Raw genomic sequence first — 17,378 nt, 5'->3', positions numbered from 1 at the left:
TTTGCTTACTGCTTCGTAGTGGGTGGTGGTGATGGTGGTGGTGTTTGGCTACGAAGGGCAGTTACATCGTCTCCAAGGCTATACATACTTCCTGCATCAAACTCACACTACAGGCTTTTTTAGGGAAGGACAACGTTTAGGGAAGGACAACGTTCATTTTTCTTTCTTCAACACTGTCATAGCGCGGAGCCTCTTCTATCGAATTTTTCCCTTTCATCCTTGTCCATACTTCCTCTTAACCGGTACTACTACAACTCGCCTCACAGCACTTGCACTAAAAAGCGTATATTTCATATGTAGCAGGGGGAAGGATTTAGGTTGACGAAACGGAAATGTTGCGCGGATGGGTGAACGGAACTGGATTTGGACTTGGACTGCACGCACGCACACACGCACGGACGGATGGACGAACGGACGGACGGATGAATGGACTTTGGCGGGCGGCTTAATCGTGTTTTTGCAAATTTCATCAGGTTGGGAATAGGACGAATGTGGAACAGGACAGGACAGAAGGACAAGACTGCACGAACTGCTTATGATTTTTGTTTTATTCTTGTACTTTGTGTTTGTGCCATCGAAATTCTCTATACTGGCATTGCGAGAGACATCAAATTTGTGTGTTGTTTGCATGGACTCGCGCAGCTCGCTTAAGAGTCTCTTGGCCTCGTGCCCTTCTCCACTCGTCTGATTTGGTATTGGTATATCTCCTCTCTTTTGACGAACATGAAAGTCAAGATGTCTGTCCTGTGTAGCTGAGGCATGGGTGTTTAAAATGATCAGTCGACTCGGTAGTTAGAGTAGATCGAGGGAGAAAATTGTGCATTCGAAATATTGGTCGTGACCATGAAGCCATTCGGACGTTAGATGCTGTTTGCATGTCGCCCATATAGCGCAAGCAAATGATAGCTGCAACGACTAAACGTTCCGGCGAACTCGCATGCATGCCTATGCTATTACCGACATACCTATGCAATTGTACACGCGCTACTTGATACCCAGGTAAAGTAAATTCTGTGCGCGTGTTCTGACGTGCAGCGCTTATATATACAGACGATGATGTCGGGTGTAATGTCTGTTCATGATACGTCATGCTTCCTATGTACGATCCCACCCTGCAGCATCTTTTTCTCGATCCAGTCATCACGACTACCAGGGGAAACATAATGTACAAAACTTCTCTGACAGCAAAAACCACAATACAAGAAATTAAGGAATCCCACTCGCTTGTCTTTTCCACCCGATCGAGACCCCGACCGCAAAGACGAGACGTCCATCCAATCGTATGTATTCCTACCCGTGTGCATCTAGCAACCTTCCCGATTGGTTTCCAATGGGGACTGGACCCCTACCTCTCCCCAGCCCATGTGAAAGACCCCTCATTACCTATCCCATGCAGCCGGGGAGCCAGGTAAGGGATTGAATGGGAGGAAGCCGAACAGTGGTCGACGAATGCTTGCCAAACAAGCACGAACAGGACAAGGGATTGCGAGAGGCCTAAACTTTGGCAAAACCGCAAAGTCGTCAAGCCAGAGGGAACGGTTCGGGCAAGCTTGTGAACTTAGATGGCGCTTGTACTTGGGAACAGCCCCCCAGGATCTAAAGTTCAACACTCGAAAGTCTATCCAAACTGGCGATGATGCCCCAAGATAATCAGCGATCGACCATGGGCCATGTGGGCGGTTGATTGGCGATTACAGAACCACCCTACCCCATGGTTTCAATCCCCTCTTTTTACACCCGCGAGATATTCCGTTCGTTTCTTTTTCGAAATCGCCAGGTCAAAATCGCCAATCTCCAACCGACCATGGGCGTGCCTGAATCTGAGGACCACGACGCAGAATGACGAACAGAGAACCGGACATGTGGATCACAGAACCCTGTCTCCCTATGTTACTGGGGGCCGAGCGCTGGCCACCCATTCCGTTCGGATCTCACGCAAAAGCGGAGTGTGGAGGTGGGGAACTTCTTTTACAACGGTCTCTATTGAAGCTTCTGAAGATGTACATACGGGTTTATATGAGAGAGAAAAGATATAACCATCGGTCTTAAAGACTAACCTCAACCCAACTTCTTTCTCTCTTCCTTCTGTTCCTGAACAGACCGTCGAATCCTCTCTTCTCTTACTTGACACCAACACCTTATAGCAATGGGAGAAGACAGTGCCATGACCTCTCATGGTGGTCACATGGGTAACATTTCGCTACCATCACTTTCAGTAACCCGGACACTAGCAGACCTCAACTTCAACACCACCACTACCAAATCCATCTTCATCACCGGTTTGGCCGTCTTGGCTTTTTTCGTCACCACCAGCAACTATTCGCGGAAGACAACCAAAAACGAGGACGACAATGAGGATGACAGCAACCCAAGCTCCCTCAAATCCCTCCTCCTCTTCTGCTACTCCTGCTTTATCAAACCTCACGCCACCGCCGGCACCACAGGAACACAGCAAGATGCCCTGGAGTCGTTTTACGGAAGTCAGGCAGACATTTATGATGCGACAAGGGGCACGCTACTGAAGGGGAGGGAGGATATGTTGGCTCTTGTAGCTTCGCAGTTGAGGTACAAGGTTGAGGCTGGACTTGGCGGACTTGGAGGAGCTGGAGATGGGCTGGAAAAAAGACAAAGGAATGGGAAGACATGTGGAACCGTGACCGGGACAGGGACCGGGACAAGGAGGAAACCGATATGGGTAGATGTACGCCTCCTCATCAGAACCCTTGCCAATGTTGAAATCTCACATACGGCTGACCATCGCTACAAAACAGGTCGGTGGGGGCACAGGCTGGAATATCGAAGCCATGGCCAAGTTTGTCGACATCTCTGAATTCTTCAAGACTGTTTACCTAGTGGACTTCTCGCCGTCGCTTTGTGAAGTGGCTAGGAAGCGGTTTGCCAGGCTGGGGTGGGAGAATGTGAGGGTTATCTGCACGGATGCTCGCAGGTTTAGGCTTGAGGATTATGAGGATATTGACGAAGGAGAGTCTGGTTCTGGACCTTCTTCGCCTTCTTTGTCGAGTTGGTGGGGAGAGACGAAGCCGGGACGACATGCGGGGGCTGAGTTGATCACCATGTCTTATAGCCTTTCGATGATGGTATGTTTCTTGATTAAGGACGTCTTGGGGTGGTGTGTGCTGACATATCATGATGATGTAGCCGGATTATTTCTCGATTATCGATTCGCTCGAGTCTCTGTTAGCACCTCACGGCTTGATTGCCGTCGTGGACTTTTACGCCCAGTCGAAAGTCGACTTCACTTTCCGCAACTACACGGGCGGTCTTGTGAACCGACACGTTGGCTATTTCAGGCGGAACTTCTGGCGCTCGTGGTTCGATGCTGACAGGGTGTCTCTTGAGCCAGCTCGTCGAGATTATCTCGAGTACAGGTTCGGAACTGTCCTGACCGTCAACGCCCGCAACAGCACACTGGGAGCAATTCCTTACTACATCTGGCTGGGATGCCTCAAGAAGCCCTTTTCTACGTCGAGTCTACCACACGAAATTGTGGAACACATCGATGCTATCGCAACAGAGTCCCCAAGATCATCACCCCGTCTAGTGGGCAAACATTCTTCCTCAGCAACAAATGCGCTAGCCTTTGCAGTCGGCCGCACAGCGCCGGAGATGCGCTCAAAGGCCTTCAATACGGCCATCGAGAACATCTCGGCCAACCTACCTCTCCCCTCTTTCTTCTACCAAAATCACCACTGGAGGATCTACTACGACGACCAACTCCCGAAGCACACCCAGTTCAACGATGAGTACATCTACGCCTTTACCTGGGAAGACTCGCGCGTCGACAGAGAACTCCTCAACCTTGGGCCCGACGACGTCGTCCTAGCCATCACCAGCGCCGGCGACAACATTCTTTCCTACCTGATGCAAAGTCCCGCTCGCGTGCACGCCATCGATCTCAACCCAGCCCAAAACCACCTGCTTGAACTCAAAGTCGCCTCTTTTACGGCTCTGGACTACCCCGACGTCTGGAAGATCTTCGGTGAGGGCAAACACCCCGACTTTCGCTCACTGCTCATCTCCAAACTCTCCCCTCACCTCTCCGGCCGCGCATTTCAATACTGGCTATCCAATGCGCACATATTTACCAACCCTACGGGGCGCGGTCTCTACGATACCGGCGGCTCCCGATACGCTATCCGTTTCTTCCGCTGGATTTCCACACTCTTCTTCTGCCGCTCTGCGGTCCGTCGACTCCTCTCTACTCCCACCCTCGAAGGGCAACGTTCCATTTACCACACCAAAATTCGTCCCTGTCTGCTCAACCGCTTCGTCAACGGCCTAGTTCTCAGCTCCGACGCCTTCCTCTGGTCGGCTTTGGGCGTGCCCAAGAATCAAGTGGCTATGATCGAAGCCGACTACCACCGCCGTTCTATCTCCTCCACCACCCCCAGCAAAGAAAAACCAAGCCGCGCCGAAGCAATCCTTCACTACACAACCTCCACCCTTGACCCCGTTCTCTCCACCTCCCACCTTGCCTCGGACAACCCTTACTACCTCGTCTGTCTCCTGGGTCAATACACACGCCAGTGCCATCCCGATTACCTCTCTCCTGCCGCCCACTCTATACTCAGCGCTCCTGGAGCCTTTGACGGCTTACGCATCCACACGGATGAAATACAGGAGGTGTTGGCTAGGTTTCAGCCGGGTACTTTGACAGTGGCGGTGGTGATGGATAGTATGGATTGGTTTGATCCGCCTTCGCCTGAGGAGGAAAAGGAAGGAAGGGGCAAGGCGAGGGAGCAAGTGAGGAGGTTGAATCGGGCGTTGAAGGTGGGTGGAAAGGTGTTATTGAGGAGCGCGGGAGTGGAGCCGTGGTATGTGAGGGTTTTTGTGGAAGAGGGGTTTGGAGCGAGGAGGGTGGGTTGTCGTGAATCTGGAAGGGGGGATCAGGAGTGTATTGACAGAGTTAATATGTATGCTAGTTGTTGGATCTTGGAAAAGATTAAGGATCTTGAGGAGTTGGTGGACTCAGCTTAGATACTTTGGTCCTAGGTAATAAGTTGGATAACCCTATTTGGTGCAAGACTGCCTCTACTGGCCAGAATACGGCATCTGATATTCTTTTTCTGCCACTCAACCATCCAGCCGGCTTTTTGATTCAAGCCGAGACTGGCAAAACGAGGACCGTGGGAGAAATCGCGACCTCTTTGCTGACCTGACATGACAAGGCGGGTCAAACCAGAAGTTTTTATTATAAAAGCTTCCACAGCAGAAAGATGTCCCGACGCGATACATGTTCCTCAGAGCACTGTAAAGAGAGAAAGCAGGCCGACGCATCGCGGTGTTTTGGTCGCACAATAGGTAGGCGTCAACTGGGTAGTCGAGCAAATCGCATGCTGGTTTCTCCAAAACTTATTGCGCGCCATGGCCTCTGCTGGATTCCGAAACTCGGGTGATGTACTAGTTCGGGTGCTTCTGGCCGCGAGGAAGGTTGGGTTGAGCGGTTCGCGCCAGCTTCGCAAAGGGTTGCACAGGCCATTCAGAACCTGGTTGAAGTGGCTTTTGCAGCTGGTTTGATCACTTAAGACCAAGTCATTAGAACCAGTAGCAAAGCAACATCGGAAAAAGCCAGGATCAATGAAGGCACAACAGAAAGAGCTCCTGTTCATGAACATGGAGAACGGGAAAAGACGATGCACATACTTGGGCATTGAGAATGGAGTTGGGCAGAAATCGGGTACATAGCTCTCATATGGGAGAACAAGCTACCATACACGCTATGATAATGACCAATTGTGATCCATGGGCTAGCACAGCTATGTGCTACGCAAATCCGAGTAGTAGTTGTCGGGCTCTTTTGTTTGGGACAAGGCCGTGTGAGCAAGGAGTGGCTAGAAGTATGTCGGCGCTTATCTGAGCTCAGTAATCAGTATTGGTGAGCAGACGACCAATTACTATGCTTCAAGGGACCGGTTCCCTCGCCGTCAAGTGAGGCCGACATCGAATTTCCTGGTTGGATGCCTAAAAAATATGCCTTTGCAGTCAAGCATAGCTGCGAGAAGGCTGTATTGTATGCTGGGGCTGAATTGTTTTTCGAGGTGCCCCACGTTGTGTGCCAGTTTGGGTGAAGCTGAAATGATAGTGAAGAGATGAGGGAATGGGAACCTCGGCCAGAAGAAGAACTCTCAGAAAAAAAGAGTTTCCATAATGCCGGGCAGGACAATGCCGAGGACGCACGAGCAAGGCCACAGTAGTCCATTCGCCATTTTCCTTTATTAGTCAAACATTCCCATTGTGATTGTTAGGTATCTAGGTAACTGAAAAGGACCAGGTATGATACTGTACCTTACTCGGCGAGCATCACTCTGAGGTAGCTTTAGTTCCAAAATCAGGAAGAACGAGTGATGTAACTTCATCAACCGTGTCTCTTCATCTCTTTTCGATTCGCTGTAAGGACACTACAACGGCCGTACCTGAAACCAACTTGTCAGTGTTCGCTTGCCGCCAGCCCCCAAACCATGATCATCCACTTGAAATGCACAATCCCATTCAGGGGTAATCCACTGACTTCAATGTGATATCAAAACCACCAAGGGAAACCGCACTTGCGCGTTTAGATTGCTGTTGTACTAGCAGCCCCTCTTCTTGTCCCCATAGCCAACCTCTTCCTGGTGTCACATCTGCCGAGTAATCCAAACTCGCGAACTGAATCCAAGCTAGACCGTCTGCGCACCATGGGCCCCTGAACAGCGCAGAAAAAAGAAGGCCGCATGGAAACAAAGGAGAAAGGTATATTCTTTTTACGCCGTGAGGTATGACAAAACAGAACTTCTTTCACCCCTTTCTGTTCCTCTTGAAGGTGCCCTCCCTCACCTATTCTTGTCATTCCGGCCTTTGCTCCATCCAAAAAAAAAGTAGGAGGCCTTAGGGGTTTCGGTAGTTCCCAATGCATATCAAACAGCCCTCATCTTTCCAACCGGTCCTCGCAACGATAATTGTCGCAAAGAGTCGCTCAAGCCTTCCAGACGCGCTTGATGGTCTCAGTAAGACCGACATCGGTGGTCTCGAACTCGTAAAGGGCAAGGCCAACGAGGACGGTAGCGGCGTTAAGGCCCCAGGTAAAGACCTTGCGGGCCTTGGGGACGCGCTTCGAGGGAACGTAGTCGACAATGATGTTGCCGAAGCCAGTGTGGGAGTGGATAAGGATGGTGGCGGCGAGGACGGCGTCCATGGTGGGGTTGAGAGAGCCGGCGGCGAAGGGAGCGACGGTCAAGGGAATGAGACCGGCGGCGACAACACGGTCGAAAGTCCAGTGGTAGGAGCCATGAGAAGGAGAGGGAGGGGGAACCTCGACGGGGTCGTTCACTAAAGGTAGGTGTTAGGCTATTGTTTGCATGCATGTGATGTCGAGGTGTTGTGGATGCGCTCCTCGCAACCCGGCATGGGGGTTGTTTGGTTCATGGCGGGCAAGGAAGCATAGCTGTTGGGTTGTTGTTCGTACCTGTACCCTCAATGCGCTCTGTCCCCCTCATAGTGTTAGCCCATATACCGATCCATGCAACATACGTTGAACCTGTACCAAGGTCCGAGTGCAAGTGTATGCGATTACGTACGAGGAGGAGGGGGGAGCAAGCTCTTGCGGGAGGTGGTGTGGAAGGCGGCAACACGGAGACCGGTGGCAGCAACGGACTGCTTGGCCGCAACCTGCTTGAGGAGGGCAGAGGAACGGGCGACGGAAGCCATTGTTTCTGGTAATTATGGTGATGACGGGTGTTGGGTGGTGATGTGGTCGAAGCGTGGTGGTGATGGCGGACAACCAATTGGGCTTTCGAGAACGGGAGGGCGGTCTTCGCAGGAGATATCGTCGCACGGGTCTTTCGGTTGGTTCAGGACAGGATCGTGGCCGTGGATCGCTAGGAGCGCTGGGAGTGACGGGACGGGCGGGCTCCGGAGTGGAACGGACTGGTGCCGAGCTGCGATTCCTGATGTAGCTTATCCCTCGGCAATACTTGGCCAATCGCAGCATAGAAGATGTCAGCGGCAGCGTGTGCCGGTCGTCGCTCGGCGTGGAAAATCCCATTGTTCCCGGCTTGGCCGTAGCTTGGAGGTTGGTACGTACCGGATCTTGCTGCATCCAGTGGGTTGCACATGCAATCTAAGGGCCCTGTCCCCCCGCCAAACCCGACCCGGTAGCAACAGGGGTGGCCCAAGCTCCCCTCCGCCGTTCCAGAAATTATTTCGCAGTCAGAGATGCTAGCGCGTCAATGATAGGTACGGCAGCGCGTTAGTTGGGGCGATAAGATACCTAGCGAGACCTTCGCTGCATCCGGGTTGGGACGAGGGGCCATTACACTATTTTTTTTCGATGGCGCCGTAGTTCGCCGGTACCTTAATGACTGGCCGAAGCTATCATCGCCGCTTGTACACTACACTCCCAACCTCAACACCAGCCGACTGATCCCCTCAACCCACGCGACCCCGTATCTTCAGCCGGAAACCGTACCGCCTGGGCATCCCGACCAATCTACTACGCGCCCTTGGAACCATAAACAAACTCTTGCAATTGCCCAGCAAGGGACCCAATTCCGGTCGATTGGATCGCAAAAAGAGGGCCGGAATCGGCGCTTCGGGTTGCGCTACGGATTGCGCCCAGTTCCCTCTCCTTCCTTCTTCTAGCCGTTGAGCGATACGCAGCCAAACATCACATCAAATGCTGCTTCGCACAAAGGCCCTAATACGCTCCGGCGGGAGTATCGCCAAGTATGCTGCGGCTAACCCATCATGCTTCATTCTCCAACGAAGAGGACTCAGGCGCGAGTTCGGACCAAAGTACACGGCCAAGATCAATGAGGCCGAGGAAAAGTGGCAGGCGAGGGCAGAGGCGATCAAGAAGGGCAAGAAGCAGAATACATGGGACCTGTTTGAGGAGAGAGGCTATGTCAAGGATACAGCTGGGTAAGTTTAGACACTGGCCCTTCGATGCGCACAGGAACATGACTAACACGATTCTTCTACTAGCACCAAAGAGCACATCGCCGAGCTTATGAGAACGAGACGAATTGGCGCATATGTCGGCATTGATCCCACCGCACCATCACTACACGTCGGCCATCTACTCCCCCTGATGCCGCTCTTCTGGATGTACTTGGAAGGATACAAGGCATTCACCCTCATTGGCGGCTCGACGGCAAAGATTGGAGACCCGACAGGCAGGCTAAAAAGCAGAGATCATTTGAGCAGCAGCGATGCGACAATGAACATGACCAAGATTCACTACCAACTCAAAAAGCTGTGGGAGAACGTGGACACTCAGATGCGAGCGCGTGGTTACGAAGCCGATTGGGCGCGGAAGCGAGGCATCGTCAATAACAACCATTGGTGGAACAAGCAGCCCATGCTCGAGGTTCTGAGGAGGGTAGGTCACGCCTTGCGCATCGGCCCCATGCTGTCGCGCGATACCGTCAAGAACAAGATGACCCAGGGAGACGGCGTGTCTTTTGCCGAGTTCACCTACCCCATCATGCAGGGCTGGGATTGGTTCGAGTTGTTCTACCAGCAGGGAGTTCAGATGCAGATTGGAGGTTCTGATCAGTACGGTAACATCATATCTGGTCTCGAAGTCGTCAAGGCCGCCCGAGAATCCGAGCCCGACCCGCAGGAGCGCAAATACGTTACGCCCAAGACTGCCCTTGACGAATGCGTCGGCTTCACCGTACCTCTCTTGACCGATTCGTCCGGTGCCAAGTTTGGTAAGAGTGCGGGCAACGCCATTTGGCTCGACCCCTATCAGACCTCCGTCTTCGATTTCTACGGTTACTTTGTCCGCCGGTCCGACCAAGAGGTTGAGAATCTCCTCAAGCTCTTCACTTTCATGCCCATCAGCGAAATTACCAAGACTATGGAGGAGCATATCAAAGACCCTAGCAAGCGTGTCGCGCAACATACCCTTGCGCGTGAGGTTGTGACGCTGGTGCACGGTAAACAGGAGGCCAGCGCCGCCGAGGACCAGCATCGCATGATGTATACCGGCCAGATGACCATTCCCCAAGTCCCTCGTGCCAAGGACGCAGCCACCGGTGGCGATCAGTACAAGACGATTTCAGACCAGCCTGTCACCCTCAACAACGCGCCCCGTATCGACATGATTCTCCCCGAGTCGCTCATCATGGGCAAGTCTATCGGCCGCATCCTCTACGCCGCCGGTCTCGCCAGCAGCACCACTGAGGGTCACAAGCTCGCGGCTGCCCAGGGCTGCTACGTCGGCGGAGCGCACAGAGCCGGCGGCGAAAACGTCACCATGAACCCGGACATCATCTCTTTTATGCCCGTCAAGCTGTGGTTCCCCGGCGAGACCCAGCGCTACCTGATTAACGGCAACCTGCTAATCCTCCGCAAGGGCAAGCACAACGTGCGTGTAATCCAGATGGTCAGCGACGTCGAGTATGCTGCTTCGGGCCAGTCGTACCCCGGACAGAGCTTTACCGGCGCTGTCAGGAAACTGAATGAGATCATGAAGAACCTCAAAGAGAAGAAGTTGACCCCTGAAGAGGCTAAGAATGCTGTGAACGAGCTGCAAAAGAGTTCGCAGGAGAAGCAGCAGGGCCAGCAGATTATCTTTCCTGAGGAAAAGAGCAGGCAAAAGAAGGATATGGAGACCAAGCTTAAGCAGGAAATGATTGCCTCAGTAAAGACGATTGATGGCATGATGGATGGCAAACCCTCTGCGCGGGGAGATGGGGTGAACAAGCAGACTCAAGATGACAGGGATCCGTATAAGTGGTAGAGAATGTGTAAGAATCTATTCGCATGGTAGGGTGGCACAGAGAAAAGGTATAAAGGTTGGATTGGTTGGACAAAAGCGTTACTCCCCGTACATATCTTGTAAGATAGAAGCATGAAAATACCCGATTTTTGATTATCATAGTCAAGGCCGTGGAGCTCCGCAATATGGCAGGCACAAACGACAATATGGTATTTCCAGAATGATGTTTGTCAAGCCAATATTCTGAAATACACGGATAGTTAGTTTTCATTCCTGGGTCTTCCGATGCTGAAGTCGAAAAGGGGTTATGGTTCTCTGTTCGTGTGGACGGGGTTAGGGTTATCTGTGAGGTACTCACTAGCAGCCATTGACCTCGTAGCACCAAGGCACCTTTCCCAAGACAAATCACAATACGTGACAACTTCTGGCAAAACGACCACGGCGACGACTTCTATGCTTTCGTCATCTTTGGTTTGCAAAGTGTCTGATCATTGTTCTCAATAGCAATTCATGCTACTTCGGATCCGGATGAAATCTATACGCTACTCGGTAGAACCAATCGATAGAAATGAGCGCCGGCAACGGATGAGACTATAATACTCGTCTCGGCGGCAAATCCAAAGTCGCTTTTCCCGACATCAAGAAGACCCTGGGTTTCGACAACAATTATCTAAATCATGATTCAAGCAATATTCTATGCCAGGTTCTTTCCAAAAGAGGGTACATATAGCCTGCCTTGCCCGTCACTCATCAAAGTCATCTGCCCACCCATTTGTTTATTGGGTCTGGCCAAGACAGCCCAAGACGAAGTGTAGTGAATCTCAAGCTAATCAGTGGCACTTTTCCCTAACTCAGGAACCAAAATCGTCGCACAAAGTCCACCGGGCTCAATCGTGCCAGTTCCACTTCCAGAGGGCACCAATGGTCCCCTCAACAGGAAACCATGTCTCTTCGACTTCAGCGTGCTCCAGGAGTACATCATCCCGCGCAAGGCCTTCTGCAACCGCTTCATCACCGTCAATGACCCGGACGGCAAGTACGTCATCCTGGGATACCCCGTCTCCATTCCTGACCCGCGGTACGACCGGAACGAGTTCATTTTCAACTTTGGGCTCGTCATCAGTTGCGATGTGGTGGACCAGATCCCCTATGAACGCGTCGTAAGGAGGCTGGCGGCCACCTTTGCCGAGATGGAGAAGCAGGACGGCTACCTGAGCCAGGACGCGGCCACGAGGGGCGGAGCGGTCGCGGTTCATGGATATGGCAATGGCGGCGGCCGTTGGGTGGACGGGGACGGGAATGAGATGGTGAGTATGCGGCGGCCGATAGAATCGTTGCTGGAGATTGTGAAGGAGGATCTGAATAACTATGGAGAGTGCATGATTCCCATTGGTATATCTCCCTACCTATTCACCCCCCTTCATCACCCAAGTTACAAACAATGCTGACCCTTTCAAAACAGACGACGCTAACACAATCAACATGAAACTCTTTCCTCACCACGTCAACCCCCCTGAAGTCAAAGGCTGGCACGTCCCCGTCGCCAAGATGAAGTTCGCCGACGTCGTCGACCCAACCTGGGATCTAACCCTGCAGCGCGTCGTCGCCCATATCGATGGCGTTTCCGACGTGCGCCGCATTGCTCTGGCCTCCGGCGTCTCCCTCGAGCTGACCCAGCTCGCCCTCCGCCACCTGCTCTACTACGACACCATCCTGCTCCTGGACATGTTCTTGTTCGGCGCGTGCTACGCCCCTCGCCCGGGGATCCACGACTTCATCGCCAACGTAGGCGGCATGGTCGACGAATGTGCTAACTACGTCTGCGTCGGACCCATCGATTCGTCTCCCAGCAGCAACAACACCGGCACCGGCGCCGGACCTTCTTCTTCTTCCTCCTCCGACAACTACCACCGTCTCCGTTCTGTATCAGGAAGCACCACTTTCCACAACCATAATCCCTCCAACCTCTCCACCTCTGCCAGCACACGCCACAGCCACCTCTCCCCCTTTGGCCTTGGCCCAGGAGGTGGTTCCGACCGTGATCCCAGTCCTTACGCCCAACACCACCTCTCCCCCGTCCACGAACGAAAGCCCTCCACCTCCCCCCGCAACCCCTCCTCCAACATCCACACCTCCTCCTCCCCACCGTCTAACAAGGCCCCACCACCCAACGGATACCGCATATCCAACTACATGCTAATCCGCCTAATGACCACCTTCTGCGTCGGCAAAACCGTGGCCGAATGGCTCAAGGGCCATATGGATTCCGGTTTCGACGTCCTACGATACGTGGACGTTCGCCGCTTAGTTCAATTTGGCGTCATCAAGGGGTGTTTGTACAGGGTGCACAAGTATGTTATCTCAAAACAGTATTTGGCTGCGCTAGCTACGGGGTTGGCTAGGCCTGTTTCGCCATCCGATACCGGAACTGGCACAGGAAGAGGGAAAAGTGGGAGGGGGTATGGCGAAGGGGAAATGGGGAGAGAACATAAAGTGGCGGTGCCGGGCGGACATTATGATACCTACCGTGAACCCGGGAGTCATGGGGGTCCGGGAGGAAAGGGGTCGAACAGCAAGAAGATGGCGATGATGATGAAGGCTAGTGGGGATCCGTTGCAAAAGTATATGGATGGACGACATTGTTTTGATCAGATCATGACGGAGAGGAACATGACGGACGCGGAGATTGTGGATAAATTGAGGAACTTTCCGGTGGCGGCTGGGGATTTGACGGTGCTTTACCGGTAGAGGGAATGATAGCATGCAAACAAGAGTTGATTAGTGGTGTTGATAGTTAGCCCGGCTACTGTATGCGAAATCGTCTTCTTAGAGGAGAAAAGAACCTTGTTGATTCAAGCAAGAGGAGACATGTTTGATTAAGATCGCTAAACTGTCACCATGTAAACCTCCCTACGTGAGGACACCCGCTCAAGGAGTTTTGTTTCAAGCCTCGTCTCTGTGCTGGACTGCTTATCTTCCTCCTCAGCAACCATTATCGCTAGATATCTGATTGAAAAATATCTAGCACGGCCCAACAATGACCTCGCCAGGAGTAAACACTGCACTCCCTGGACATCCTTCAATCCTCTATCTCCTCGATATGCTGTTGTTCATTGTGAATACCGCCGTATCCTTGAGGAACAGCAGATGACTGTCAATCTCCGGTCCACTTTTTTGCACCGTCTAGTAAAGAAATGTAAGTTAAGAACCGCCCAGAAGATGTTCGATAGCACCCTGTACGCTACCACCGCTTCGGCGTAGTGCAGCAACGTTCCGATCAAAATCGAAGAAGCCCATATCGTTGAGTTGACGCAGCTGCTCAGCATACCTCTCCTCTGGCGGCCTGTTGTCGGGAGGAGCAACGGGATTTCCGCCAAAACCACCCAAACCACCGCCACCAAGTGCCTGCATCATCTGCTGCAAGGCCTCGGGCGAGATAGGGGGCAGACCAAAAGGGTTCGCGGCACCAGCCTGACCAGGCTGACCAGCACCTCCGAGCGCTCCGAACAAAGATGCCAACGGATCTGCTTGCTGCCCAGATCCCGAAGTAGCGCCGGTAGCCGGAGCAGATGCGGCATCCCCGCTCCTGGCACTCTCGGTCGAAGCTCCGGTAGACGCAGGCGAAGCCCCCGCGGGGTTTCCAAAGAGCGCGGCAAAGGGATTGCCTGCTGGGGGAGCGCCCGCCGGAGGAACACCAAATGGAAGAAACATGGCGAACGGGTTCTGCGCATCGGCATTCGCGTTGTTATTACCGGCACCGGTCGTCGCGTTCGGAGTGTTGTCCGTTACCCCGGGCGCTGGAAAGGCGTTGGCGCCTCCGCCCATCATCCTACGCATGCGTGCCGCCATGCGAAGTGCCTCCGGGTTCGTCATCATGTTGCGCATCATCGGAGAGTTGAGAAGCTCGCGAGCGCGATCAGCGGGCATGTTGGCCAACATCGGGTTGGAGGCAATCATCTGGTCAATGACGGCGGGGTTGTTGAACGCCTCATTCATGACCTGGGCCATCGCTGGGTTCGAGAGCATGTTCGCGATTTCATCCTCGCTAGGAGGCGCGCCCATCTGTAAAACATTATTAGTAAACAGGTATGCAAATGGTCAAGGGGGCCGAGAAAGGGGTGGCGTACTCCTCCGTCCGGCCCAAACAGGTCTCGGCTTGGTAGCGGCACCTGACCGGCAAAGCGAGCGCCCGTGAGGCCAGCTAAAAGGTTATTCGAGGGAGTACCGGCAGCCATGTTCTGAGGTATCGCGGGCTGAGCGGATGTCGAGGTTGAGCCACTGCTGGCTGTCGCGGCGCTGGCTGGACGCTTAACCATGTGCACTGTGTTCATGTGCTTGATCTTGTAGAAACTAAGAACTTCATCGTCCTTCATGACCTTTCCGGAGTAGATGAGGCGTTGCTGCTCCGGCGAGATGTTCTCGTATTCCTCCCCCGCTAACAGGGTCTTAAGCTGAAGGACGGTCGCAGACTCGGCAATGGTGACTGTGTGGTTCTTGTCGCCTGAACATTTTACTTTGAAGGTAATCTGGCCATCGCCGCCAGTATTTGAAGCCTCAGCCATGATTTCTGTCGGCTTTACGATTCGGCAATGAAACGGTTAATGGCGGTCGTGGATGATGACGTTGGTCTCAGGGGAGCTCCGATCGCCCCTCGTTCGAGTTCAGCGCTTCGTGATGGGATTATGTGAAAGCCTGCAGCAAAAGCGTTTGTATGGAATTACGATAGCTTCGTGTGCTGGTGAAAGACGAGGAATGGTGATGCTACGAAAAAGTGTTGTGTTGGGAACCAAAGTAATTGAGTTGTTGTAATGTTGGAAGGTCACAGGCGGAGGCCGATAAGCGCTGCCGCCAACAGTGGCAGGTGGGTGGCATGGCATTAAGAGCCCATCCACGGCAGGCAGCAGACCCCACTACGAGCAATCATCAAGGTATATATGGGTGGTCAGGATTCAGAAATGGTTTGTTCACCGAGGTTCTTGCCTTTTTAGGCTTCACTTCTGTCGTCCAACACGACTCCACCCCTAACCCTAGGTACCAAGTGCATGTTACAGTACTTTAGTACTTCAGCTTTTCCACAGGGCCACGACGTAACGAACGCCGGTCACTAGGCGTATACATACACCACTGGAATGGATGATACGACGGTGCCTGATTGCAACTTCTGCGTACCATATAGATGGTGAGCCACTATCTTGTCACCTACTTGCCAGTCAGCTGCGACACCTTGATACTCTCAGTCCTGCTCTCACGCCCATCCGCTTCTTTGAGGTTCTATCGGGCTCTCGGCATCCACATGACCTGACACCTGACCGTTTTCCCTCCATCTTATCAGCTTGTCCAGTAGCTTTGTTATCGCATGTGTGTGATGACAGGGTACTGTCGATTAGCTGCTGCTTCGGGCTAAATCGATGTACCTTCTAAACTAATCGACGAGGGCGAATCGTCTCTTTCCCTTGACAAACCTAAACCTCTTCTCTGGTTTCGAACAAACTTTCTACAGATGGCAGACACTTCATCGCTTCTGCCTACACTTTTATTCTGGTGGATGAAAGAAACTCATCACATCAAACCTCCTACTTTGATGCGCAATCAGCATTCTTAAAGGTTCAGTGACCCTCAGCCGATAGCCGGTTTGGCGAGAATAATCTTTCGTTGAGGTCTTCCGTCAAGCCTGCAAACAAAATCGTATTCGCAAACTACTCACGTTTTCGGTTGACCAGTAGCGTTTCTTGTTATGGCGGCATTATATGGGCTGTCGCGTTAACCTCAGCGAACTAGTAGGTAAAACATATGGACTATACCAGACAGGTATGTACAGCTCAGAGACCATGCCAGGATACTCCAGGTAAGTGTATCAAGGATATCGAGCACCTGCTCCTTCACCGCCTTGGTGTACATCAAGACACATCTCTAACCGTACTATAGAGCATACCGCCTAGGCGGCTCTACTTGCTGCGGGCCAAGCAAGGATACGACGTGCTTAAGCGACCATTGTCTTCCACGGACCTTTGAGATCATGGAACTATTACACTATGATAGGCTGTTCGTCAATGCGAGATGTCGACGCACTAGCAGCAAGTGCCACCACGTTGATGAGGATTCTTCTTCGTCCGTCTGAAGTGGAGTTGGCGTGGGCGAGGGCATGGACTGAGGATGAGATCAGCGCTTCCCCAAGAGATGGCCCGTCAAGATAGAGCTGCTACGCGTGCGACGCCGGTCATGTGGGTTGTTGTATACGGGATTCAGCGGATAGGCGCTGCCTGAATCGATCTCGTGAAATGCAGCCTTCCGGTTCTGGACCTCGAAGAGATCCAATCCCGGGCTTCCTTGGGGAAAGGCTGTGCTGCCACGTTGGACCGAAACTTATCGACAGACGACACCAGGATTCCAAGGATCTAATGGAATCTTCCTTGCTCGTTAGCAATGTCTCAAACTGCAGTCTTTCATGGAAGGTCCCGCCCGCTGCATGTCTTTCAGCTACAGATGGTCTTTTTTCCATGCCGGCAAGCCACATGAGAAATTGTACGCAATAGGAGTCATCATATGGACATACGAGGCACTCTTCGAGGACTCCTGCTCTTGAACCTCTATGACAACCACTCGCGGTTTCGGGCAGGGCGCATCGGAGAAATACCGACCAGCTGAGAAGAGCGTC

General features: G+C 52.7%; 6 protein-coding genes across 6 annotated transcripts; 4 read left to right on the top strand and 2 right to left on the bottom strand.

Moving 5' to 3' along the window:
- Nucleotides 1-2,146: 2,146 nt before the first annotated feature.
- NEUTE1DRAFT_150750 (uncharacterized protein) lies at nt 2,147-4,998 on the top strand (the record flags this gene model as incomplete). The annotated part of the gene is made up of 3 exons (XM_009858738.1): nt 2,147-2,701; nt 2,772-3,098; nt 3,160-4,998. 3 exons carry the CDS (start codon nt 2,147-2,149, stop codon nt 4,996-4,998), a joined length of 2,721 nt encoding a protein of 906 aa, XP_009857040.1.
- Nucleotides 4,999-6,238: 1,240 nt separating this feature from the next.
- NEUTE1DRAFT_119188 (uncharacterized protein) lies at nt 6,239-7,894 on the bottom strand (the record flags this gene model as incomplete). Its single annotated transcript, XM_009858737.1, has 3 exons — nt 6,239-7,326; nt 7,463-7,480; nt 7,575-7,894. 3 exons carry the CDS (start codon nt 7,702-7,704, stop codon nt 6,974-6,976), a joined length of 501 nt encoding a protein of 166 aa, XP_009857039.1.
- Nucleotides 7,895-8,671: 777 nt separating this feature from the next.
- NEUTE1DRAFT_92721 (tyrosine--trna ligase precursor, mitochondrial (cyt-18)) lies at nt 8,672-10,886 on the top strand (the record flags this gene model as incomplete). Its single annotated transcript, XM_009858736.1, has 2 exons — nt 8,672-8,916; nt 8,980-10,886. The coding sequence occupies 2 exons, from the start codon at nt 8,672-8,674 to the stop codon at nt 10,742-10,744; spliced, it is 2,010 nt and encodes a 669-aa protein (XP_009857038.1).
- Nucleotides 10,887-11,400: 514 nt separating this feature from the next.
- On the top strand, nt 11,401-13,471 carry NEUTE1DRAFT_126743 (uncharacterized protein; the record flags this gene model as incomplete). Its single annotated transcript, XM_009858735.1, has 3 exons — nt 11,401-11,443; nt 11,579-12,034; nt 12,186-13,471. 3 exons carry the CDS (start codon nt 11,401-11,403, stop codon nt 13,469-13,471), a joined length of 1,785 nt encoding a protein of 594 aa, XP_009857037.1.
- Nucleotides 13,472-13,572: 101 nt separating this feature from the next.
- On the bottom strand, nt 13,573-15,486 carry NEUTE1DRAFT_74017 (uncharacterized protein; the record flags this gene model as incomplete). Its single annotated transcript, XM_009858734.1, has 2 exons — nt 13,573-14,785; nt 14,851-15,486. The coding sequence occupies 2 exons, from the start codon at nt 15,283-15,285 to the stop codon at nt 13,925-13,927; spliced, it is 1,296 nt and encodes a 431-aa protein (XP_009857036.1).
- Nucleotides 15,487-16,739: 1,253 nt separating this feature from the next.
- On the top strand, nt 16,740-16,987 carry NEUTE1DRAFT_106349 (uncharacterized protein; the record flags this gene model as incomplete). Its single annotated transcript, XM_009858733.1, has 2 exons — nt 16,740-16,811; nt 16,844-16,987. 2 exons carry the CDS (start codon nt 16,740-16,742, stop codon nt 16,985-16,987), a joined length of 216 nt encoding a protein of 71 aa, XP_009857035.1.
- Between the last annotated feature and the right edge of the window lie 391 nt (nt 16,988-17,378).

This window comes from Neurospora tetrasperma (assembly GCF_000213175.1).
Source record: "Neurospora tetrasperma FGSC 2508 unplaced genomic scaffold NEUTE1scaffold_81, whole genome shotgun sequence".
NCBI classification, from domain to species: domain Eukaryota; kingdom Fungi; phylum Ascomycota; class Sordariomycetes; order Sordariales; family Sordariaceae; genus Neurospora; species Neurospora tetrasperma.
The sequence above is the reverse complement of the archived record's forward strand: the minus strand, read 5'-3'. Positions and strand labels throughout refer to the sequence as shown.